Source organism: Rhopilema esculentum, chromosome 8 (genome assembly GCF_057945365.1).
Source record: "Rhopilema esculentum isolate cy_ngs chromosome 8, ASM5794536v1, whole genome shotgun sequence".
NCBI lineage: Eukaryota > Metazoa > Cnidaria > Scyphozoa > Rhizostomeae > Rhizostomatidae > Rhopilema > Rhopilema esculentum.
In genome coordinates, this window is record NC_142822.1 from 2266169 (window position 1) to 2281178 (window position 15010).

Here is a 15010-nt window from a genome sequence, read left to right on the forward strand (position 1 = left end):
ATCTGGGTTTCATTTTGAGCAGCCTACACAAGGTATGTAAAGTTTGAAAACCAAGTGGCCCCCGAAGAGAATCTATATGTTTTTTTGGCCCGGCACTTAAAATAATTAAGAACCCTTTATTTAAAAAAAACCCCGCCTATGATTGAAGTCATAAGTTCAATTCTTCTTAAATCAAAAAAATCGTAGAATTCTGTTTTCAGTTACTATCAAACGTAACTGTGAGGAGCCTCGATATGAAGTAGAGAAAGATGTGCGAAAAAGAGGTCCCTGGCAGAGGTTAGGTAAGAGAAAACCAACAAAACTGGCGTAGCATTTTGATTTTTGACTGGTTTGATGAAATTGAAGCTTTGCTTTGCAAGAGTAGTGAGTCACATCTTGAGGTACTGAGTGTCACGTGATGTAAAGATCATGCAAATGCTGCAGAAACGTTAACATAGCCATTCGGAATAATTTTGCTTTCAAAGCTGAATAATTTTGCAACAATAAGTTGCAATTTACAGGATGAAGCCTCGATAATCTGAGAAAACTTCAGTATCCCAGGTGAATTTACGTTTTGTTATTGTAGTCCATTTACAATCAAAGAAAAGAAGAGACAAGACGTGATTAAAAATGAAAGGCAGTAAAAGCATGGAATATCTGAAAAGCCGCTTATCACAAGGAATTAAGGCAGCATTACATTTTAAAGAGGCCACAGAACGGATGTCTGTATCAGCTGGTATTTCGTGATCGAGTTCTTTGATGATGTTAATACAAAAACAGAAATCATGGCCTCTGTGGCAGTGATGATTGCAGTTCTACACAGAAGCGGCTTACACTCATATCAGCTATTCACAGATTAGAGGATCTAGCAATGTCGTAATTTCGTGACCAACCTGTTAACATGCACACGCAAGAATTAGATCAATACATCGGAGAGTGATTGCTTTTGTTTTACAGATTTTGGTCAGAGAGTTTGGCCAGAAAGGAGTCTAAAATGCTAGATTCGATTAGTACTGTTTAGGGGTGGACCTGAGAGCCAGAGAGCCTAAGAGCCTGAGAGCACAGCATTACCAAAGTGCAACATCCATTGATAATTTCAACCTATACAAAACTGACTTAAAGAGCAATAAATTGTTGGAGCAATGCGTCCATGATTTGAGCAGATTTTTCAGAGCTCGGCTTGATTTGCCTGACAACTATTATTTTGTTTCGTTGATGACGTTAACATCCTTTTTCAGTCATGTCCACATTGGCATTGCCTTTGCCTGGTCGATGTTTTACATACCTACTCCTAATAAACTCCTAATAAAGAATAAATTTCGAGCATCGCATATTCGCAACATACCTTTCGCTTCTCTTCTGCTTGCTTCTTGACCCCGTCTATGTCACTGTATAATGCGATTTCCTGAGTGAGAGTAAACAAATGAAGAATTAAATTGAAACTAAAAGTCGTCGATTGACTCTTAAAACGACAAAGTAAAATCTCTAAAAATATGGGCACAGATAAGAAATGAGAAAGGATGGAAAATAGTACCTCTGTCATTTTATCAATCCTCTTTTTCAATGAGTCTAACTCTGTCGTGATCTTCGATTCAAGCTGAATGACATAAAATGAAAGCAGATGTTAAAAAAATTCACCAAGACTAAAGACACCAATGTTAAATTTAGTTTTAGGGAGCACAGTAAGGAATTCAAGAAAGGTTATAGTTTATTCCTTCTTGAGCAACGTGTAAAAAAGTAAATGCCGAAAACATATCTTTATTGCAAAATGATATAGATAAAAAACATGAATTCTAAAGATCCATAATTTTGCAAAAAAAAACTTTTTGTATGCTATTTAGCAAAGTAGCTATCAAGTTTGATTCTGCTTGAAACAGCAACATTGAAAATCCACGACTTTCTTTTTCATTCTGCCTTTGAAAGAATCTTCTTACAAGAGACTCGGTGATTGTTTTTCTACATCATTTTACCTCTAAATTTTCTTACCCAATTCCTTTTTCTTCCAATAACAATATTCTGATGACCCTTACAGCAAGCTGCAAGGCCCAATGCCCTTTCCTTAAGCCCTGTATTCGCCTATCTTTTCCTGTGTATATTTGTTGGAAACTCTTATTTAATACTTCAAGATTTGTGATTCATTTCGTGACTCAATACCCACAGAGCCGTGAAAAAAGCAAGTAGCACGGCCTGAGGTCATGAGATAAACTAATAGAAACAGTGAATTAAAAAACCACACCCAAACCCCGCCTTTTTTGTGTATTCTGGAGAACCTTGAGCAGGCTGTACGAAGAGAGAATAAACAATCTTCAGAACCCTCTATACCCAACGAGCCCTCTATACAGCCACGATAAATGGCAATGTGACAGTGTGACAATGTACACAAAGCGCACCCACCTGGTTCACTTTCTCTAAGTCCATTTGCAGTCGTCTTTGCTCTAGAAATCAGAATCATTAAGAGTTAAAATAGAGAGTTTTATTGACTATTATGTCAAAATTATCAAAAGTTCGAGATATTTACGACAAACTGTCAGTAACGAAGCTTGCTCACCCGAATCCAGGCCCTTGTTTGTTTCTGATGATTTAATCATTTCTGTTTCTTTGAAATTCAAATCATCCTTTGAATAAAAAGTACGATCTTAGAAAATAGTATTCTGCATAGAAAGATGTTATAATGACACTAATATTAGGTGATAAATATGATTAATATCGCCAACATTACAAGCTAGCAACGGTTCTTATTACCGTAGATAATATACAAAATAATACAGATCAACGTTGAGCACTGCAGATTTTCATCGATTTATTCACCGTTTAAAACCATTCTCATAATCTTTATGCCAACAACTATGACCATTGTAGACAAATTATGAAGACTAATGGTGGTGAAATATAGAACTTTACTTAAATTTATTGAATTCACCCAACCAGTGGTAGAAATTAGCAAAGGGTTGTTATTGGTGCGATAATGTTTAGAAAAGCAATCAAACTCCGTATTTCAACAACAAACACAAGCAATCTGATAGATTTGAAAACATAGTATTCAGTCAATCTTGCGGAGATTATAATAATCCAAAATGAACACTTTAATTTTTTAACTTACATTTTAAAACTTACATCAGCTTGGTCAAATTCATATTATTCGGCAACAAATTAATAATTTATCGTAAATGTCTGTTAATGATATATTTACCAAAGATATAATGTTTAAATGGTTTATAAAGATATGTAGTTACAAAAAGATAAAGAAAAGGTTGCTCAGGATGCTGAGAGAACCAAATAGTAATTCACAATAATTCACAAAATATAAAGAACAGATGTACACATTCAAATATTTGCAAAATAATAATTTGCTACAAAGATGCAACCCATTTCTGCATAATGATACAATAAAAGTTATGGTGATTCGATAGAAACAAAGAATTTTTTGCTGAGACCTGGAAATTCCGTCAGTGTGATATTACAGAGAAAAAGATTTACCTTCATTTGTCTAAAATCTTCAAAATTTGGCATGTGTTTGGTTTGTACCAAAGCCTAAAAATAAGAAATTCTTTTTAAAAAACCGTAACAGTATTTTGACGTAACAGTATAATGAAAAAGCAGAAGACCCCTGTAAAACATTTGGCATTGTCCTTCATGCAACAGTCTTATTGGAAAATTGCTTATACATTTTTCCTCGTAATTGATGAACACTCGACACTTACGTGGAAGAACTAAGAAGGTAAAAGACAGTAAAAAAATCCACAGAATGGTTTCAAATGAAGTGGCGTGTTCCTAAAGACAGTCTCTATACCTCTTTACTACACCGGCATCAAAGCAGCTTAAATATTTGGAATTCTGGATTTCGGGGGCATAGTTAAAAATTCAACAGCTTTATCTGTATTAGAAGACAAATATTTCCTCACTGAGACCCACGTCCCTAGAACATGGACGGCAATGTATTTTACTGCTTGCGAAGAGTAATGAAACTCCTATGTTTGCTTAAATTTCTTGGAAATATCAACCTCACAATGCCGATTTAACGACATGATACTGATTCATATAGGCCACTACAAGAACAATATTCAGTGTCAATAAAACGAGAAAGTTTCATTCATTTATTGATTTAAACAAAGTGGGTGATGATAATTGAAAGAAAATCATAATAAAATTCAGAAGGCTTAATCAGTTGGTTTTATTAGATTTCTCTGCTCCTTTTTAGTATCATAAATATTCACTTCATCAAAATTAGTATCATAAGAATTCAATAAAACATACCCGACTGACTCTCTCAAGCAAAGTAACTATGTTGGATTGAATCTGTTTGCATTGACCCTGTAATGAGAAATATTATCAGAAAGGCCTCTAGATAACTTCAGTTGAGTTAGATACAAAACAATCTAAAATGAGTTTAAAAACTTCTTCAAAACTCGCTGAACCTATATGCTGTGGTTTAGCCTTTTTACTTAGATTTTTCACCATGAACTAACTTAAGCAACTGAAGAGTAATTAGGCACAGTAACTGGCAACGTGGTACTCTATCGAAAATCGTCCATTTAGATCCTCTTTCCCAGTTCAAATGGGACAACCACCCCCCCCCCCCTCTATGTTTTTCCGCTTAAAGAATGATGCATGAGGTTAGGAAGAACGTTTTTTCGATTGACTTGTATGAGTCTTTTCGGGGGGTTAGAAACGGAAAAAGTATTATTTGGGCAAAGAAGTGAATAACATAAAAGCAAGCCCAAGACGTTGCCAGTTCCAAGTTTATTTTAGTAGTCAATTTATTCTTTGAAACGCTACACTTACCAGCTCTCCACTTTTGTTTTCTTCAAAGGTGTCAAGGAATTCTAGTGCAAAAAATGATGAAACTCAGTGGAAAGATAGAAACTGCAACATCTTTTGTGTGGCATATAAAGATTGCTTGACAACATTCGACAGTTTAACTTTCAAATCCTATTAAACAGATTTAGCAAAACAAAACGATAACCCGATAAAAGATTAATTTTCTCTATTTTCTTCGACATTTGCTTAGAATAATTTTACAAAAAACGGTAAAACTGACCCCCTCCCCCCAAGTCTCCACTTGAGTCTATCATTCGTGTAAATAAAAGATACCAAGAATAACGAAGAGCTGATTCAAAAGAAAATGAAAAACAGAAGGGGTTTCTTCATAAATTAAAATTTTAATACTATTTTCTGCAAAGGCCTTTGTGGTAAAATTTTCTAGCTCCTGAGAAAAAAATCTTTATTCAAAACGCAATATGATATAGTCTTATGATACGTAAAAAAAGGTGAGGGATTTTAAGAACTGATATACCCTGCATTGTTTCCTCTCGCTTTTTAAGCTCCTTATATTTAGCAGTCCGTTCGCCTAAAAAAGGAAGAGAAAAATCCTATAAAATTATGACATAAAAAAGATCAATTTGGTTTGCAGCAGCGAATGGTTCTTGGATCGAAATGAATCAAAAGAACTGGATAGATGGCAGGACCTCAACTAGGCAAAAGGTAGCAGCTATATGCAAGTGAAGCGTAAGAGAGCACTATTCCTTGGTGCTTTGTGAATGCGTTCAACATAAATAGAGCGTTGTACTATGCAATTATGACCAGGCCAGGGCTAAAAATTTTAGAGGATAATTGAGAATCTGAAATAGCAAAAATGATGTCATTCCCCAGTTCAAAACTAGGGACCTCAAATCTTATGAAAATAAGGCTATAAACCTTAATATTGCATAGAAACAAGAAGTAGCGTGAATGTTTTTTATATTCTCATAAAATTCACAGGACTAAACAATTAATTACAAAACGATACCAGCAGACAGCACGGAAATACATATCAAATTTGCAGCCCTTGAACTTGACATAGAACAAACATTACAAAATAACTAGATACAAAAGTGAGGATTTTACACGAGAGTGAGGATTTGTACAGCATAGCCGCCCACTCCCAAAGAAAGGATCACACGAATGGCCAACGCATACCCCGCCCGATCAAATGACCTGAAGGAAAAAACCCAAGCCACCAAACCAAACGAAGGACAAAAAACCCGCGCAATCCCTCCGAAAGGATGCAGCCCATACTGATTTTGGCAATAACTCACTGGAACTGTTACAAGGCCTGAATAAAATTTAATGTTTGTAGTAAGCATGAGTGTCAGCCTTTACGGAATTCTAAATGTAATGCAGAGGCAACGATACAAGAAAGTCATCTTCCCAAGAAAAAATTTGGAAAATCTTTGAGAAAAGCAAAGAAAGCCTAAAGGCCCTAGACGCACCGAACAAGATTTCAGGAAGAACCTCTGACATACTAAATCTCCATTGTTCATAGAGAAAAAGGATTAAGCTTGTTAGTAAACAAATGCTGATTTTCCAGTGCGGCCACCCAAATTGCCATTGAACCAAATTCAGTAATCCCTCAAAGGTTCTTTCGTCCTGCCCCAGAGCAGGACGAGCTCCGGAAAATGGAAATGATTAGCATTTAACGCATTTTTTTGGTGCCACAGAATATCCAAAAGTCAAACCGTTCTTTGTTTTAAACCATATTATATTAGCCTAACAGCAAACAACCACCTCACACACGAACTGCAGCGCACTCAAATTTCCAAGCGGAAATCGGATTCTCGTGAAACTTTAAAAAAGTATTCTCGATTTTCCACTTTGACAAAGATAATGAGTTTTAAATCAGAAATCAGTGCGTCTTGGGCCTAAGTGCTAGAAAAATAGTCGAATTGAAATTAGATTAGATAAATGGCTGCCTGTTTACAAGTAGACGAAGCTAATAAATAATGTGAATGGGTACTGTTATAGAATCCTATTACACCATAAACCACAAGAGAACCTTCTTTGAAAATTTAATCATATTACTTATCAAATGCTTAAGCCATCAGGGAACACATTCTTAGACAGATTGATAACGAAAAAGAGCTCGGATCAGGATTGAAAGACTCAAAACATACCCTTTAATATTAATCAAGTGTGGGAAAAGCAATGGATTCAGTAGCCCTCTCATTAACAGCTTTCCATACCATATTTAAAGGTGGGATTTGTCGTTTGCGAGATATCTAAACGGAGGTTTAAATATCTCGCACATCCAACGGAGGTTTGGCCTAACCCAACTTATGCGTCTAACAACGGAGGTTTGGCCTAACCCAGACGCACTGGAAACGGAGGTTTGGATGCCACACCCAACTTATGTCTGGTCCTTTAGAAAATATTTATGACTCAAAATATTTTGACTTGAAACTGAAATGTTCAGGACAAATAACTAGCTTTGAACAATATTGGAACCTTTATTAGACCCTTTACCATCTGATAACATCGGATATTCGTGACAACTGGTTGGCAAAACGTAAGTTAGTCGGTAAAATGCTTTTGTGAATGTTTTCGTTTATAGATTTTTCACATTGCATAACACTTAGCCAGGATTGGCAAGGCAACAGAAGTAGCAAACAAAGAGTAAACCTCACATGTGTTCATGTTACGACCATCTAAATTGTCTTTTTACCTACATTGGAACTTTGTTTCTGTCGAGGACTAAATAAGATCATTTCTCTAACATTCATGCTTTACTTTCAATTTCCAAAGCGAACAAAAGAAAGGGAATTTCCTGGACATAAATTTGAAGAAGCTACTAAGAAATCTTAAAGTATATTATTTTGAAAGGAATGCCCCAGAAAATTGACTGTGACAATGTAGCAAAGTTGCCTTGCGTTGAAACTTGGAACTGAGAGAAATATCTTATTTTTAAAAATTTACTATCATATGCTACATTTCAACAGTGATTGAACGTATTGAAATGTTTCTGACTTTGAACTGGTGAAAGGTTTTGCTTTCAATGATTAGAGGCACAAACATCACAAGAATGATATAGATCAATTATGTTTTAATCAAGGTAAATTGCAAAAATACAGTTATTCAACACTCAATTAGCCTACCTTGATGCTCTTCAAGGTCCATATCAAGATTTCGTATTTCTTCCTGTACATTGTCGATCTTTTCTTTAATTTCTGAAATCCTTTGGATGAATTAGACCTCGTTAAAAATACTCTTTTTCAATTCAAGATGATGTAAGGCAAAAATAAATTGGCCGAAAGGCAATCAAAATGGCCTAATGAATCAAAATATAAAAAAACTAAATATATAAGAACATTTCAAATTTTTGGGAACATGGTTATTGCATACAAATTATGATTGATATAGAGCTTATTACAAAGGCAAGTAATATCTAAATGGGGGGGGGGGGGTGGGGTGTTTGAAATATATAATGGCGATCGAGGCAATCATGATATATCTACTTTGTAGGATAGCTGAGAAATTTTCTAATAAGCATTTTGGTATCAATGTATACATCCTGAATCTAGGGCAATTGAAAACGCTCTCTTCGTATAAATACCAAATCCGTAGGTGAGATGCTAGCTCGTTTGAGAAAAGGGAGGTACTTCTATGGATATTTAACAAGTGGGAATAAATTAGAAAAATATTTCGACAACTAAGGTCTTGAAACTACTTCGCAAAAGGGCCAACGGAAGCACAAACTATAAAATTCTTATCCGTACACTTTTCAACGGTTCCAAATGGAACTATTTTCCAGCAGGTCCCCTTTCGACACGACTAGCAGCTGAATTTGGTCCTGGTTCCCACAGGATCCCATTTGGGCCTAACTTCGCCTATTTCAGCACGGTTCCAAGAGAAACCTGTCTCGGGTAAATGCAGCCTTAGGGGCCATAAACAGAATTCTAGCTTCCCGTATATATATCTAACAGCTAAAAGAACACGTAATGTGGCACTTTCCTAGGTTATGTAATAAATCGGTACAATACGGGAGTTCGAAGGTACTGCAAATGCCCTGCGTGATCGCAAAAGATGACTCAAGTGAAAACCAAACAGAAAAATATGTCAAAATACATATTGACCAATATGGTGGAGGTTAAATTTATGCTTATTATTCTGAATGATTACATAGATTAATTCCAATCTGTTTGTTTGCCCCAATCAATTGGCAACATAAAAGAGACGCTAATTCTAACCCAGAATCATATCGAACCTGTTTTCAATTCTCGCTACTTCTTGATTGTCTTCTTTTACCTGTCAATGCAAACAAATCTTCTCAATGACAATTAAAAATATAATGCTTACAATCGTTCTAATATGCCACCCAGAAAAATTCTTAAAACGGATCAACGATCGGTGCAAACAAGGAAATGCCATTTGAGAAAATTAGAAGCTGTTTGGCAACAAGGAATTCACAAAAAACCATTAAGAGAAAACTTGACTGAAATCTTGGTAAATATATCGTTGTGAATTCATAAATTGGAGAATGAAATTCCGCTTTTTTGAAAAGGAAGCAATGTGGTCTTCAGAAGAGGTAAAATAAGAACCTGTTTGAGCAGTCTTTCTCTTTCTTCAGCAGGAGAACTCTTTTTGTTTCTTTCCATTTCTTCTAATAAGGAGGCTTTCTTCTCCTCTAGTTCGGCAGCCTTTTCATAAAGTGTAACTAGAAAAGATCACACAATAACATTTATAAACATTGAGTTTGAGAATTAAATTCAGAAAACACCGATTCTTTATTATAATTTAAAGAGAAAACACGAAAATAGAAACACATAATTCAATTATTAACAAAGAATAAAAGCTGAAGTTTGCGCTCTGTATAAAGTTGCAAGAAGGCTTATTCTCGAAAAATCCTTCAAGCATATCAGATCATAAGCATTTTCATATCTACATTTCCAACCAATGACTTAAAATCTTTGTTCGAAGAAATCAATTTATATGATCATGGGCGGGGGGGGGGGGGGGGGTTGGTGACCAAAGAAGTTATGCGTCTGCTTACAAAGGGCCCATAGATTTACATGGACAAGAATTAATTTTAACGTGTACAACTCTGCATATACGGAATAGAGCACTTTATGATACACTGGTAAATAGTGACTTTCATAACATAACTTGCATAAGGATTTTGTTTAGAGTGCAATACCGTTAATTTTGGCAATTCTAGGAGATTTTCCTTTGAAAATATTTCGAGGTTATACACATGACCTGAACACAATATACTGGCAGAGCAGAATACTACAAATGAAAGTGACAGTGAAAACACAAAGAAGGAATACAAAAAGCAGACTGGTTTTAATTTCATTTCACAAAAAGTTGCATATTAAAAAATGTGGTTTACTTTCAGCCAATTTTAAAACCAAAAAAACTGAAAATCAATTTATTGTATCTACACTCTTCAATGAATTTTCTATTATCTGTATTTGCCGTAGCTAGCAATACTGAGAGTGCTGCTAAGTTGCATGTAAAATTCAAGTAAAAAAAGTTATCTACTTGATTATTTCGGATTATGGCTTTATTGATAACATCAAAAACATTATTTTCAAGAATTTGGACCTAATTACACCCTGCTGAAATTGTTCAAAAGTAAGATTGTCAAATCCAGAAATAAGATTATCAATCTATAGAACTGTGCGAGGGTCGATTCACTCTTGCAAATAGCGTACGAAATTTTCCCTTAAACAAAAGGATTTTGGGGACTTTCAGATAAAACAATAGGATTTACATAAAAGGTGTACGAGATTTTCTTAGAGTGATTTGCCCCTCGGAACAGTGATAAATTAGATCTATAGTATTGTAAGATTGTAAAAAAATTTCTTTACCCGCTTCCTGTTTAATTGGTGACTGGGCAACTTCCTGCAAGGAGAAAATTATATTATGTATTTTTTAAACTGCATTAAACATATTTTTCACTTCAGAAATTAGTTGGAAAGCGCAACATTTTTCAAACGACGTTAAAAGGGCATACCTAGATTTGAAGCAAATCTATCATAACAAAAATCGACATTTAAATGGCATATTAATGTTATATGCTTATATGTCTATGCTTTCAACAGAATTTGACAGAACTTGACTACGCCACACCATCTTTTGAGAAGTTTTGAGAAACTAATATCAGAACAAGCCCATATAATTTGTCATTGAGCTGAAGATGGGAGGAGCTCATCTCAAAAAGAAACCTCAATAAAGAACCATATGGCCTAGTCAAATTCTGCCAGAATTCTGTTAAAACTATGACTTATTCTATAAATAATCTTGAATTCTTTTAATCTTTCATTGATTGACATTCGACTAGTCATTCATTGATTGAAAGTTGGAACAAATAGAAAGCAATTCTTTTAGAGAATATCAGTTTAAGACGCCTGCCTAGATAAATAGCCTGACGCTACATAAAACAAATCATTATGTGTATCGCAATACACGCTATCAAAAATTACGATAACAAAAATGCTTACATCTTCAAGTCTTTCTGTCTTGTCATTTAAAGAATCCAATAGTTGCTGCTTGCTTTCTAGATCCTGCAATAAAATAGATAATGAACAGGTTTGAACTACCAGTAGTTTTCCTAAAAGCTTCCACTTGGTTTCGTTTTGAATACTTCACTTAAACCCTCAGAGTTGCGACAAGGCGATGGCCTAATACATTTCATAGACAAACAACATAGTAATGTTTCAGAAATTAAATAATATCAAAAGACTATGAAAATTAACGCTCATCGATAAAATTAAAGTAAGAATATCACGCTTGCCTAGACAGGAATATCATAAATCAGTACCAGAAGTTAATACTGTGCTGATAAGACTTTTTAAATTTGCAGCTGCTGTAACTGAAGATTTCATACCAATATTATTTTTGGGATCTCTTACAATACCATCTATTAAAACTTCAAATAAATTTGTGTTCTTGCTTTATACAAATAAAATGAAAATAATCTTTAAGAAGTTTATCGATCTAGGCAACCAAATCTCGCAGCATTGACTAACCTTAAAAAAACTTGCGTCAATCTAACTTACATTTTTAGGGGATGAAGAAAAGGCAACCATAAATTTGTAGGGGATGAAGAAAAGGCACCCACTTGAGGTACTTTGTTCCAGATTTATGCTTATTAAACACAGTAAATAAAATACATACAAGACCGTTCTTTTAGAAAACTTTGTGGACTTACAAGTGACATCATTGGCCACTTTAATAAGCACCTTGTTTCCATTATATTGCAAAAAGGTTTTTACTTAAGTGATCAAGAAATAATTCACATTGCATTTTCTAGTGTAGATATGTTAAGCAAAACAAAATCAACATCGAGAAACAGGAAACAGGAAGATATGGAATGATGACATACCAAAAAATTTCTAAAGAGAAAATTAAAAAAGGCCATTTTTATAAAAACCTAAACCTTTTATGCTGAGATACTTGTTGTTTAAGAACCAACTTAGGCTCAATAGAATTAATTTAGGTCCTTATACATGGGTTTCTACCGTATCACAATACAGTGACAGTTAATAACGATTGGTTATGGTTAATACTTTTTCAGACATTTGAGGCTTTTCTTTTACATAACAAACATAGCAAGTAAAAATATGAATGACAATTGGGAGGCAGACAAAAAGTTATTTGAAGCAGAAGAGACAAATATGTGTTACCCCTTGCAGCGAGAGATTAATCTTCTTCAGCTGAGCATATTTCTCTCTAAGTTTTGGATGCTGTAAAATGAATGTTGAGAAAATCAATGAAAGCTGAATGAAGAAAAATGGAACATAGGAAGCTCGGCAGGAAGTCTTACGATATATGGTACAGGTATATTATAAAATATTTAATCAAATAAAAAGGTTATTTCCATTGAGAAAATGTTAAAACATGGAAAGATAACTGTCACTGCTATAATTTGTTCTGGGAAATAAGAAACAAGTGAACTCTTCTTAAGTTTGGTCAGCGTCTTTGACATAATATTAAGGGGATACGGAGCTACCAATATGGGGATACTTGACAACGACTAAAGGAAATGCCTAAGGAGTCGAAGATATGCACGGAAGAAGGCTGGGAGCGACAGCTTGTTGGACACCAGCAGTTTTTGACTTTCACATTTACTCATACGAGGAAATCTTAAAAGACATACAGAGATTCATCACCACTGTTTTCTTCTTTTAATAATCTTACTTCAATTCACTGGGGCATGCATTATTAAGCCCCAAAGATTGTTTCGAATGTTTATGGATTGCTTCGTGCTTTGATACAAATGATACACATTGCATTACCATCCCAGGTGCAGAAAAAATATCAATCAAACCAATTAGTGCAAAATATTAACAGCGAAATGAATAGTTATACATATATACTTACCATGTCAGCTACCATGCTTTCGGTCATTCTTCGCTGTTGATCAATTTCTACCTCTAAACTTTTCACATTCTGCTCCTTGCTGCGCGAATCAAAGTATAAAAAGATAGAGATGAGTCAAGAATGTAAGTGTTCTTTGTTAGATAGGACACGAATTCTAGATTTACAACGGTGAAGCTGAGCACAAGGTTATTGGAAATTTGTAAAGAAGGCCTAAAGCCTTGACCATTTCATTATTGAGCTTGGTGTAGGTAAAACCAAGCAGCAAATGGATGAGCATTAGGTTAGGTTAAGGTTAGGTTAGGTTAGATTAGGTTATGTTAGGTTAAGATAAGGTAAGGTTAGGTTAAGGTAAGGTTAGGTTAAGGTAAGGTTAGGTTAAGGTAAGGTTAGGTTAAGGTAAGGTTGATTTTCGTTAGTTTAGGTTAGGCTAGGCTAGGCTAGGCTAGGCTAGGTTAGGTTAGGTTAGGTTAGGTTAGGTAAGGTTAGGCTAGGTTAGGTTGGGTTTGGTTAGGTTAGGTTAGGTTAGGTTAGGTTAGGTTAGGTTAGGTTAGGTTAGGTTAGGTTAGGTTAGGTTGGTTAGGTTATGTTAGGTTTAGGTAAGGTTAGGCTAAGGTAAGGTAAGATTAGGCTGAGTTAGTTTTTGTTAGTTTAGGCTAGGTAAGATAAGGTTAGGATAGGATGGGTTAGTTTAGGTTAGATTAGGTAAAGTTAGGTTAGGTTAGGTTAGGTTAGGTTAGGTTAGGTTAGGTTAGGTTAGGTTAGGTTAGGTTAGGTTAGGTTAGGTTAGGTTAGGTTAGGTTAGGTTAGGCTGGGTTAGGCTAGAATAGGTAAGGCTAAAATAGGTAAGGTTAGGTTATATTAGGTTATATTAGGTTAGGTTAGCTTAGGTTTGGTTCGGTAAGTTAAGTTACATTAGGTTACTCTATTAGCTCAAAGTCTAAATGTCACGATACCTTTGTCTTTGTGAGAACAGATCATCGATGGCTTTTGTTTCTTTCTCATTTTGCAATTTCAGCTGTCGAAGATAAATCTATATAGTTGCAATGCAAATCTCACTGACAAACTAAAATTAGTTGAACTAAAATTAGATGTTTAACTGCTTAAATTACTGCATTTTTATGGAATTTTGGATTTTGGTAGATTTTCCCCCACTTTTAGCTGTCAAAATTTGAATTTGGACTCAAGATATAAACAGAGAATAGCTGTTTGGCTGCTGTCTTAAAAATACAGCATACCCAACGATATGAGTTATAACTAATAAAAAAAGAAACTTCATTTTCAGTTATGCATAAGTGTTCTAGCAGCAGGGTTTTGCATTCCTTGGATAATTAATTAGAAAATCAGATAAATTGTTAAGCAAAGTGATTCATTGAAACAATTTGAGACATTCTCATATTTCTATTCACATTTGTTGAATTAAATACCAGTCACATTTTCTTCAATATCCACTTTGCTGATAACAATGATAAAAGCTAAATGTCAAAAGCACCCTTGAGTCAAAAAACATAATAAAACCCCCTTGAGGTGTGGTCACATCGAGAGGAAGGATCAGGACACTTCTCGATTAAGCATGAGCTTCTCAGTGTCCTAAAAACTACCTTCAGATACAAGGTAGAAACAAATAAAATAAAATAAAATAAAATAAAATAAAATAAAATAAAATAAAATAAAATAAAATAAAATAAAATAAAATAAAATAAAATAAAATAAAATAAAATAAAATAAAATAAAATAAAATAAAATAAAATAAAATAAAATAAAATAAAATAAAATAAAATAAAATAAAATAAAATAAAATAAAATAAAATAAAATAAAATAAAATAAAATAAAATAAAATAAAATAAAATAAAATAAAATAAAATAAAATAAAATAAAATAAAACAAAATAAAATA

At 34.2% G+C, this 15010-nt stretch overlaps 1 protein-coding gene across 1 annotated transcript in view; it reads right to left on the minus strand.

Annotated features, from left to right (window-relative positions):
• The window catches only part of LOC135694390 (intraflagellar transport protein 74 homolog), a 33610-nt gene that overhangs the window by 10479 nt on the left and 8121 nt on the right, over positions 1-15010 (minus strand). Inside the window, exons 11-26 of the mRNA XM_065213103.2 lie at positions 14070-14131; positions 13117-13195; positions 12420-12479; positions 11235-11297; positions 10602-10635; positions 9330-9445; positions 8996-9036; positions 7887-7966; positions 5273-5326; positions 4762-4802; positions 4234-4290; positions 3457-3510; positions 2528-2594; positions 2374-2414; positions 1514-1576; positions 1325-1384 (exon numbers count right to left, since the gene is read on the minus strand). Of these exons, the coding sequence (XP_065069175.2) occupies positions 1325-1384; positions 1514-1576; positions 2374-2414; positions 2528-2594; positions 3457-3510; positions 4234-4290; positions 4762-4802; positions 5273-5326; positions 7887-7966; positions 8996-9036; positions 9330-9445; positions 10602-10635; positions 11235-11297; positions 12420-12479; positions 13117-13195; positions 14070-14131 (972 nt within the window). The remainder of the gene's footprint in view (positions 1-1324; positions 1385-1513; positions 1577-2373; positions 2415-2527; positions 2595-3456; positions 3511-4233; positions 4291-4761; positions 4803-5272; positions 5327-7886; positions 7967-8995; positions 9037-9329; positions 9446-10601; positions 10636-11234; positions 11298-12419; positions 12480-13116; positions 13196-14069; positions 14132-15010) is intronic.